The sequence below is a fragment of the Bidens hawaiensis genome, unplaced genomic scaffold, assembly GCF_021521415.1.
Source record: "Bidens hawaiensis isolate Kalapana, Puna unplaced genomic scaffold, B.hawaiensis_p1.1 tig00057610_1, whole genome shotgun sequence".
In the NCBI taxonomy this organism is placed as follows: Eukaryota; Viridiplantae; Streptophyta; class Magnoliopsida; order Asterales; family Asteraceae; genus Bidens; species Bidens hawaiensis.
In genome coordinates this window covers 31,986-44,249 of record NW_027500372.1, presented here as the reverse complement: position 1 = coordinate 44,249, position 12,264 = coordinate 31,986, and the positions used below count along the sequence as shown (strand labels likewise).

The window sequence follows — 12,264 nt, the reverse complement described above, 5'->3', positions numbered from 1 at the left end:
CTTTAACCCGGTTTCGAGCAAACTTACATTTTTAAAGGGTTATTATTATAAATTCTTAAATAGTCACATTTTAAACCTTGAACTTTAATTATTTACATTTCTCAACATTTATTTTGTTTAAAGACCTTCAAGACAACCTTTCTAAATTCAAGACTTCTTTTCTTTTTAGGCATTGTGCGTTAAACTCGTCGTTCCGACAAATCTCCAAATTATCATCTTTCAAGTTTACCACTTGAAGGTGAGTACTTCATACCCCATTTTCCATCTTTTATTTTGGGGGTGACATTTCATACTTATTCAACAAAATGCTTTATATTTGAATCTTAAACCACAAACGTAGTTGTATACTTTACCTAAATAATTGCTCGATTTGGTGTTCTATGCTTATATGCCTATGTGTTTATCGCTTTTGGTTGGTGGAACTATAAAATCCTAGACTATTTGGCATCCCCTTATAGCAAGGTGTCGTTAACGTAATGCAATTAATGATAACTATAAAATCCTAGACTATTTTGCATCCCCTTATAGTTAGGTGTCGTTAACGTAATGCAATTAACGATAACTATAAAATCCTAGACTATTTGGCATCCCCTTATAGTTAGGTGTCGCTAATGTGTTTAGTGATATCTATTTATCCAAATTACCACTTTTATTTATCGTTTCGTATGCAAGTTTTGTGGCTATCTTTATTATATACTAATATGATTAAACTTATGAATTGCTCACCGACCTTTGTGTTGACAAACTTTATTTTATGAAATGTTGCAGGTTTGCATCTTGGTTGATTTATGATTGTGAAGAAAACGACATCAAAGACCTTAGGATATTAGTAAAAATGAACAATATCAATTTGCCATATTTTGTGATATCTTGTTTATGGTTATTTTATGGATAATTGTTATGTGACATTTTCGATGTTGTGAAATGAAATGAGTTTATTAAATACTGTCACTTTAATTAGTGTCATGTGCTTATGGACAATCGTTACACCTCGGCATGTTCCGCCGCCTTTGGTCGGGGTGTGACAACCTATATAAATTATATTATACAATAATATAATAACCAATGAAAAAATTATCATTTCTTTGTATAAATGTAGCCCTTATTGTTAATAAGTCCTTCTGATGAATATCCTATATATAAATACATTTTGCTAAATACAAGTCCGGAAGCATTGCTGTGGCGGTTCTTGGTGATCCTATGCGGTAGCCAGTGGCAGACGTCCTCGATTACCCATGAAACGTTTCTCCTGTAAAAACGTTAGATGAATAATTATTAAGAAAAACCAAATAAATACAAAAACACGAGTTTATAAGTATTGTTATTAATATTGTTGTTGCTTTTTAGAAAGGTAAAAAAAAGTAAAAAAGGTTATAAAAAGTATGCATTCTTTATAGGCCAAACTTTTGTATACTTGAAGACGATAAGAATATAAGAATATTGTCTTAAAGTGGGATTCTATGTATAAAATACAAAGTGGGATATCTTCTACTTAAAGAATTTATTATTATTGGGATTATTCAAATTGTTTGGAATTCGTGTGTAGCGAAGTGGATTTTTTTATTCTTCTATGAAGTAAATAATTGGCATGGTATTGAGTAGGTAAATATTAACAAGTGAAATGACAAATATACCCCTAATGTTGAAGAGATTTGAGTTGCATATTACCTTCAATGACTAACCTTTTTTGAGCTTTCTATGTAAAGTTAGAATAATGCATCCATCTTTTTATGAAATGAGTAAGGGTCCAAGTAGCAAAACAAGAACTCTAAATATGCACAATGCCTGCATAATAAAACACATTTTTAATTTATAAAATAAAAAAAAAAAGCTCGATAAAAGCCCGAAAACAAGGGCAAAATTGTCATTTTCTTACATTTTTCCCGGAAAACGAATAATCGATACGGGGAAGATACCCTTGAACACCAAGGTTATAAACCGGAGTACCATCAGGATAATACAACCCGTAGTTCCTTTCAGACGTTGGGCCTGGCTTCATATTCTCATTAAAAAGGGCAAAAACGTAAATGTCAATCCGTTGTGACGGATGAGCTGGCGTCCCTTGCCCCGCTTGCATTCTTTGCAACAAGTTTCGGTTATAAATCCCCGCATTCTCAACCGTGGCCCCCGGTTCGTCCATGTCGCCTTTTGAAGGCCACCCGGTCTCAGAAATCCTAACTTGAATATCATTATGTCCTAACGCCTTTATACCTGAATAAACCGCATCAATTTGTGCATACAACATATTATCATATTTCAAATTCGTGTTTGGATCCACCGTCCCCACATTCGGCTCGAAAAGCAAGTATTCAATCTGAACATTTTTCGGGTCGTTTTTATATGCAAAGTAAGGGTACGCATTAATAAGAAAAGGCGAACCAGACATCGCATGAAATGCAAGAATTGGTTGTATATATTGAATCAAGTCATCACGAAACGCACCGTTTGAAGGTGGGAATGAAGTTTTCAAGATTTGAAGTGAATGTGCAGTTGTGACATAAACTTGTGAGTTTAATCCCAGGTTGACCAAAGCTTGGTGCATTGCCTTCATTGCAGGAACAAGATACTGTGGTAGTTGAGGATCTAGACCGCCTAAAACCTCGTTTCCTACGGTTATACATGTGATTCTAGTTTGTGAAATATGAGGTTGTACCTTTTGTTGGATCCATATTTGGGCTTGTTGAGGATCTTGCATTTTCTGGAGGTTTTCGTTTCCTAAACCGATAATGAATTCGACGTTTGTGTTTGCGAATGCAGTTAATACATTCGGGTCAGCATCGTATAGTTTGACTCTGCTGATGTTTAAGGATCCGAGGAGGACCGACACGCGCGATGGAGATGGGAGATTGTTGGCTATTTGTCCATAGTTGATCCCAACTCCAAGGCTTAAGGTACCAATAAATGATCCTGAAATCAAGATTCAAGAAAGTTTGAATTTTTAATGAACCAAGATCCAAGAAATGGTGAAAATATTGCATTTTGATGATGATTATGATTCAAGATTCAAAACCCCTTTTGGAAAGTTGTTGATTTCCCATAAAAATGTTGCCTTTTTGGGAAATCTTGAAGTAATTCATCAATTTTCATTCAAATAAATCAAGAAACAAATTGGGGATTTATGCTTCAATGCCAGATTCAAAAACCCTTTTGCAAAGATTAATAATTTTCCCACAAAATTAATTTTTTTAAGAAACTTATGAACTTAAGGTGACAGAAAATTTAAAATCTTGATGTTAATAACATAGTATGTAATTTTGCAGCTCAAGATTGAGAAGTTAAACTTAACCAAGAAAAAAACACAAGAATGCAATAATTACACATTTATGTGACTAAATTCAAAAGCTAATAAAGAAATCTTCAAACTTGTTGCAGAGAAAAGAAGAGGAAGTACTTGAAAAAATGAGTAGCAAAAGTGTAGAAAGAAGAGCGGCCATTGGAGAACTGATTTGCAGGTCCGCCGTGCTCCGGTTGAAGATGGATGTAATAAGCGATTGAAATTGAATGATGATAGATTTATATGAAATAAATGCACAATGTGTGTGTGCTTAATGAGCTTGTGATTTGTTTCTATTTTTGTATTTTAGTATGCTGCAATGCTAATATAGTAAAGACTAGTATTATAATAATATCTATTTCGGTTAAGGTGTTTTTTAATTAAATCATGGTAATGAATGATTTGACCTAGACCTTGTATAAAGGTAGTTAGTTCGAACCCTGAGGCCACACTATGTGTTATGCTAGGAAGTTCTGTTTTTGTGATGGCACAACGACTGTCAAGTGGCAGTTGACGGTATGGTTTCCCTGGGGAACGCCCAAGCCAAACTCTGAAGTCAGCGTGGGCCCGGTTAAGACAACATAGTCTGGCCAGAGTGGGGCATCGGGGTTCTCCAAATTTGAAGAGCGCGTTAACTTAAATACAAGAAAGTCGTCGTTCCAAAAAAACCATATTAGTTATAATCTTTAAATCTGTGTTCACTTCAAAAGAAATAAAATTAGTAAATAAATTTAGTACCTAATTGATAAAACTGTGTTAACTTCACATTTATATAAAGGTCGATTACTAATGGGGTTGGTGGTTTATCGGGAAAAAAACTTTATATAACATTTTATTAAACTAAACAAGGCATTTTTTTTATGAGAAAATTACTCAATCCAATATTTGCATAATCGAAGACGTTAAGGTTGTTAAAGTACAATAATGATGATATATATGTGTAATCTACCTATTCTAATAAAGTAAAATAAATGTGGACACTTGTCATGTTTTGGTTAATTCTCACAATTTTTCCCTACAAAACTAATATACCCTAATATATGTAATAAATCAATAATTATTCACTTTTCCTTTACACTATATTTATATAATATCTCTATATTTTTATAAATATAAATATTAATATATTATTTTACTATATATTTCAAAATACTTGATGAATTAAAAAAATCAACAACAAATCATGTTCTCAAATGAAAATTGTTTCAGGTTTTTTTGGAACTTAAATTTGATTTTATGGGTCAAAAGGTGGTAAATAGATTGTTTTGTATAAGTTAACTATATTTATATCAAAATTTGTTACGGGCAAAAAATGAAAATTTTAAGTATTTTTAAAAGTTTGAGAATGCGAAATAGATTTATCGTCAAAATTGTTATGGGTTCAAAGTGTTGACTTTAAAATATCAAAAGTATGAAAGTTAGAATTTTAAACATGATTCGGGTTTCAAATTTATTTTTAAGGCCATTTTTTGAAATAATCAAAAGGTTCGGGATTTGGCAAACTGACTATTTTTCCCTCAAATATTAAAATGTAAGAAAAGATTGCTAACACTTTCGACATGCCACCCCCATGGGCCTCTCAATGCTTCTAACTTTTATCAAATTTGAAATATTTATGTCAACATTAATTTTTCTTTCAATGGTGATTAGAATGTTGTATAGGAAGCATGTCATGCAAAACTATGCTCAAATGAAACAAAATATTCACAAAATTGAATGGTTAACATGTTATTTATTATGTTGTCATTATGACAGTCGAGAAATCCTCTGAAACTTATCAAAATCTTTTTCATGGTGTAGCTCAGAAAAACATAGCTCTTGAAGAACATCCATTGTTACAATTTAATGTTCTACTTTCCTTTGATGGGTGATAAATTGATAAATATATCAATAAAGGTAACGCTCCTTTTGTGTTTAGACTGGGTGGTTAGAACTACTATCGCATGAGAAGCTTTATTTATGAAATTGGTTCATAACCAAAAGTCTTTCAAATATACATATATGGCACCGAGAATGAATTTTTCAATAGAAAGAAGCATTCTCGGGTACGTTTTTGCAAAAGCATTTTTTTTATTAAGTTCATTTAAAAAAATCATTTTGTGATATAAATAAAATCAATTTATGTACACATTTTGTATAGATACAAACATAAGTGTAATACATTTTTTTTCATATACGCTATGTAATTATTTGTTTTACCTGTGATTTTATAATTTGAATTATCCCGTGTGTGACACGGGCTCTAAAACTAGTACAAAATAAAGTATGTTGTAATCTTAAATAAATATAACATTTAAAAATTTAATTGTGGTATTATAGTTAATTGTATTCTAATATGGGGTATATATTATTCAAAAAGTGACTTTTACAAATAAATAAGTAAATAAAAAGTTGCTAAAATTAATAAATTATTGTGCATGATTCTTAATGTTGATTTGAGAAAATATCGTACGCAATTTCTACTTTCACAACAAGCAATGACTTTTGATATTGAAATTGCAGTGTTTATTTATTGAAACTTTCTCTTTCTTGTTTTTTTATTTTATTTATTTTCGTAGTTTTTCAATTTTTCATGTATAAAAAAATTGCTAATATTTAAGAGATAATAAAATAAAATGTTTGTATTGATAATTGGACGATGATTATGCCATCTTCATCTACTTAAGTGTGTGATAGCAAAATTTGTGGAGATTTGAGCGGAAGCTTGAAAAGAATCACTTGTGTTGTTAAACAGGTTGTATAGGTCGATATTATACATTTGACAGGAATTCAAAAGTTTTACACTGGGTCTTTAAAAATCGTGTACATGCGAACCTAAACGTTTTTCATTTTAATGGGTTGAGAAAAACACAAACGGTTAACCTAATTTTATTTACATATTATCCCTTGAAATTCATGAAGTTACATTAAAAAAAAATCATAAATTTATATGAAAAAGAATTACGCTTAAACTATTGAACTGTTTACACGCGTATCTCTTTTTAGTTTTCTAGTTTGTAACTAAAATAACTTTATTTTTTAATTTTAAATAAGTCAACCTATAAACTTGTCGAATCAATGCGAACCTTACCTATTTGGCCAAGCGTGCTCATGTATTTGACCCGAATCTGATTAAAAAAATTTTAGTTTATTAAATTTTAATACAAGTTCTACTTAAAAACAAAGAAATTAGACTACTACTTGCACACAAATTACAAAGAAATTCTAATATACCGTTTCTTTCTTTTTGTTTAAATCGTCCACAACTCCACATCTTCGCATTTACCCAGAAAATATACTATATTTTAATTAGTTTTCCAGAAAAAAAAAACGCGTCTGATTGTTTCAATAGTATAAAATAAATTTTTAATAAAAATGTTTAATCAAACATACTCGTTTCGATTTGATAAATTTCCTGGTGAATTTTTGTAAAAACAAAATGAATAAGCCAAACATGTAAAAATATGATTATTAGAAGGACTAAAGTTATCATTACTAAAAACTCTGGTACGATAAGTGACGCAGATCTCGGTAAGGTAGCACGTGTTACTGATGATATTGGATCCACCTCGTATTCACCAAAAGGTCGGTGCCTTTTGTCCAGCTGGGAATTCTTTTTTATTATATTAACTAGTTTTAGAGCTCGTGTTACACACGGGATAATTCAAATTATAAAATTATAACTAAAACAAATAATTACATGACGTATATGGAAAAAAATGTATTACATATATGCTTGTATTTATACAATGTGTACATAAATTGATTTTATTTATATCATAAAATGGTTTTTTAATTTTTTTTTAGTGTTAACACGCTCATTTATCATTAAAATCAAAACGATTACAATAAAATGACAGGCAAACGGGCAACAAGCTGCGCCGCAACCCCTTTTTGAATAGCAAAACCAATTCTACTAAAAACAAAGCGTTGGGTCGTAGGAGACGACAAAGTACCGTGAACGACACACTGAACTCTGTTTAGAAAATTCACGGCCTCCGAGGCCAGAAACCCAAATGTATCAAAAGCAAAAGGGAGAAACATATGTTGATTTTCTAAACAGGCTTTCTCGTGTTTGGCAACTTTGCCCGATTCGGCCTTCAACGCAGCCTGACCCACAACAACTCCGCGGTCCCTGAGCCCGACAAGAGGAGACACTCCTGTAAGGTCCACACAATCGTACCCGATAATGCTTCTTTCTATTGAAAAATTCATTCTCGGTATCATATATGTATAATTGAAAGAATTTTGGTTATGAACTAATTTCGAAAATAAGACTTCTCATATAATAGTAGTTCTAACCACTCAGCCTAAATACAAAAGTGGCGTTACCTTTATTGATATATTTATCAATTTACCACCCATCAAAAAAAAGTAGGATATTAAATTGTAACAATTGATGTTCTTTAAGAACTATATTTTTCTGAGCTACACCATAAAAAAGATTTTAATAAGTTTCAGAGGGCTTCTTGACTTTGTCATAATGACAACATAAAAAATAACATGTTAACCCATTCAATTTTGTGAATATTTTGTTTCATTTGAGTATAGTTTTGCATGACATGCTTCCCATATAAAGTTCTGATCACCATTAAAGGAAAAATTAATGTTGACATAAATATTTAAAATTTGATAAAAGTTAGAAGCATTGATAGGCATGGAGGTGACATATCGAAAGTGTTAGCAATCTTTTCTTAAGTTTTAATAGTTGAATTTTAAAATAGTCAATTTTTCAAATCCCGAACCTTTTGATTATTTCAAAAAATGCCCTTAAAAATAAACTTGAAACCCGAATCATGTTTAAAATTCTAACTTTCATACTTTTGACATTTTAAAGTCAACACTTTGAACCTATAACAATATTTGACGATAAATCTATTTTGCATTATTAAACTTTTAAAAATACTCAAAATTTTTATTTTTTGCCCGTAACAAATTTTGATATAAATGTAGTTAACTTGTATCAAACAATTTATTTACCAACTTTTAACCATTAAAATCAAATTTAACTTCAACAAAAAACCCAAAACAACTTTCATTTGAGAAACGTGATTTGTTGATTTTTGGAATTCATCAGGTATTTTGAAATATATAGTAAAATAATATGTTAATATTTATATTTATAAAAATATATAGATATTATATAAATATTATGTAAAAGGAAAGTGAATAATTATTGATTTATTACATATATTAGGATATATTAGTTTTGGAGGAAAAAAAATTATGAGAATTAACCAAAACATGACAAGTGTCTCTATTTATTTTACTTTATTAGAATAAGTAGATTAATTAATTAATTACGTGTCAATTTAAAAGAATTGAAATATACATTTATTTAATCATCTATTAAACTAATATTATTAAGGTCAGATCGTGTATATTTTGACGACAACAAACCAGGCATCATGATTCATGTAAATACTTTGAATACAATCTAATAATTGAGATTTAAAATCCAAAATAAAGTTGAATTTGTGCTACGCAACTTTACATACTTATGTTAAAAGGTAAAGATAAATGTATATTAGTGTGTTTTAATTATTTACGATCCTTGGTTTTACAGATATTTCATTTAAAGGGACGTTGACACTAACTTTATATTGGCTATCGAAAGCAGATACGAATCACAAAATACAACAAAACCGTGTATTTGTATAGTTGTATTAATAGTGCACTATAAGCAAATTTAACAATAGTCCTAGCTATATGAAAAGGGATTAGGTTCAAATAAAAAGTTTGATTTTCTAAGAAGGCTATAAAAAAGGATATTTTAGTCTAACACTTTAATATCCATTTACTTTAATCTCAAAACCCACTTACAACTTCACTCATCTCCTACAACCACCACCACTCCACCACCCACCGCCACCACAACCGTCACCCATGCCACCACTTCGCCGGAAAAGTCTGAAAAAATACAATGGAACACACTATGAAAAACACAATGAAAAAAAAACACAATAAAAAAACACAATTGTATGACTCAATGCAAAAAACACAATGAAAAAAACACAATAAAAAAAACACAATGAAAAATACTATTGTATAACACAATTTTGATAAAACACAATACGTAAAAAACCCACTAATTTTTTTTAATTTTTATATAACAATATGGTACTCATATAAAAGATAAAAAGACACTCGTTATTATGGTGAATTTGTTTTTCAATAAAAACATCATAAAAAAAAGTTATGGACGGTTAAAAATGATGGAGGAATTTGGCATGTGCTTTGCATGTAAAGAGAGAAAGTCAACAAATGTGTTATTCCTTTTATACCCTTCCCCTTATGTTCACACTTGAATTCCCACTAAACTAATCTCAACCCTCCATATTCAAAATCAATGGATAAGATTACTTCCTATCCTTCCTATAAAAAATATACTTTCTATTATGTAAGGCCCGAACCCGGTAGCCCTACTTTAGCGTCGGATTTACTCATAAACACAGTCCTTCAAATCAGAGTTTATTAAAACTTTTCGCGGAATATAAAACATCAATCATTTGTTACAAAACATTAAATCTTTTCTTTGATACCCTAACACAAAACTTTATATTTAAAACATCTTTACTTCTTTCTTCAGATGCCAGCCGTTCAATCCATGCCGTGTGTCATCCTCATGCTAACTCTATAATCAGCTCACCTGCGTGCATACTAAAAGTCAGCTACGCTGAGTGAGTTCTAGTTAATCGATCGCCATACAATACATACACATACATACATATCCGTAGATACATATCCATACTTCACTAGTTACTCTTCTGTTCTACATACATACTTGCTACCACACATACATACATATCTACAATCACTAACCTCAGTCTACCGAGAGTATGTTCATAGCTCACCGTCTATACCTGTACTCAAGGTCGTGAACACGTACAAGGTTCGCAGTCCTTACCTATGTTCACCATTTATGGTACGTACAAGGTTCGCAGTCCTTCCCTATACCATAATACATCCACAACACGTACAAGGTTCGCAGTCCATCCCTATGTTGCAACCTAACTCATAGCACGTACGAGGTTCGCAGTCCTCCCCTATGCTACAAAACCAGCACGTATAAGGTTCACAGCCCTTTCCTATGCTGACATACATTCACAACACGTACAAGGTTCGCAGTCCTTCCCTATGTTGCAACCTAACTCATAGCACGTACGAGGTTCGCAGTCCTCCCCTATGCTACAAATACAGCACGTATAAGGTTCACAGTCCTTTCCTATGCTGCAACCTAATTCATAGCACGTACGAGGTTCGCAGTCCTCCCCTATGCTACAAATACAGCACGTATAAGGTTCACAGTCCTTTCCTATGCTGACGCCTATCTACATTACGTATAAGGTTCGCAGTCCTTATCTACGTTTACATATATCATCTACTTCACGTATAAGGCTCGCAATCCTTATCTACGTTTACATATATCATCTACTTCACGTATAAGGCTCGCAGTCCTTAACTACGCCATCACCAGCCGAGTCTATGTCCGACAGAAGCTAGAGGGATTTGCCATCCTAACTTACTATGTCGAACGTAGAACTCACATGCCATTCGTGTACCTATATACACATACTTACATTATAACATAAGAACACTCTAGGCATTCTTTACCTCATTCATTTAACAACCATACCCCTTGTCGTTACGTGCAATATCCGAAGATCGTTCACGCCCCGACAAGTATTCATTTGAAATATTCATACATCTTCGATATATAATATTCGTACCTTTATTTTTAACCTGACAGTACACGCAATATCCGAAGATCGTTCGCGTACCGACAAACAATCATTCATATCTATCACACATATCACATATGACATACACTTATCACTTAGGATAAATGTATTAACAACACATCGAGTATGCACACAGCCCCGAAAACATAACAAGGAATGGGGCTAGAAACTCACCTGAACTCTGCTTCTTTTTCTGATAGCTGTAAATCCCTTCTCTATCTGAGCTCGGCTGACTGTACAAGTTACACGTATCAATACTCGCCTGATCTAATCTGGTGGCCTAGTATTAGCTTACTTTAACTTATCGCTTTATAATTTATTTTCTAATCAAACTTGGCTTTAGGCGAAGTTAACCCTCGGGCGAACTTGGCTTCAGGCGAAGTTAAACCTTAGGCGAACTTGGCTTCAGGCGAAGTTAAACCTTAGGCGAACTTGGATTCAGGCGAAGTTAAACCTTAGGCGAACTTGGCTTCAGGCGAAGTTAAACCTTAGGCGAACTTGGCTTCAGGCGAAGTTATCCTTAGGCGAACTTGGCCGTAGGCGAAGTTATCCTTAGGCGAAGTTACGCTTGAAGGCGAAGTTAAGCTTGAAGGCGAAGTTCATCAGGCGAACTTAATCTTGCAGGCGAAGTTATCGCGCTGCAGATCTGTTTGCCCATAACTCCTTCGTTTCTTAGCCAAATAACTCGATTTTGGTACCCACGGAATCGTATGATCGGCGCCTCCAAAACCCAACCATCAAATCGGCCTAAAATCGACGTTTTAGGGGTCCGATTTGGGCAGTTTGGGTTTCGGGTCCGGTTAACCCATCCAATCCTAACCATTTTCAGTAATATTAGCTTTGTTGGATTTGTTCTTACCTTACCAACTCAGATCTATCAACAAAATCTCGGGTCTCGGCTTCGAATCTTGATCGGTTAGAATGTGTGTGTTTTGAGTGTGTGTATGGAATATGTGAGAAATGGTGGTTAAGGGTAATTATATTAGGGATCATGGGCTTAAACCCATGGACTCTCCTTCCTTCGTTCATAACCCAAGTCCATTACCCAACACTAGCCCGACCCATACCAACTCCTACTCTATCTATATCCCGATAACCCGAGTAAACTTTCCCTCTATTATTAAGTAATATAATTAATATTATCTTGAAATTTCGGGATGTTACAAGTCTTCCCTCCTTAAAGAGGTTTCGTCCCCGAAACCTAACCTATTCCCTATAAAAGGAAAACTTCTTATATTTACACGCTTTATTGAATCGCCTTCGCTTTCT

At 32.7% G+C, this 12,264-nt stretch overlaps 1 protein-coding gene across 1 annotated transcript; it reads right to left on the bottom strand.

The window, feature by feature from the left end:
• Positions 1–1,711: 1,711 nt before the first annotated feature.
• Positions 1,712–3,434, bottom strand: LOC143601904 (glucan endo-1,3-beta-glucosidase 14-like). The gene is made up of 3 exons (XM_077079179.1): positions 3,392–3,434; positions 1,877–2,907; positions 1,712–1,785 (listed from the first exon to the last, which is right to left on the bottom strand). Exons 1-3 carry the CDS (start codon positions 3,432–3,434, stop codon positions 1,729–1,731), a joined length of 1,131 nt encoding a protein of 376 aa, XP_076935294.1. The 3' UTR covers positions 1,712–1,728.
• Positions 3,435–12,264: the final 8,830 nt, after the last annotated feature.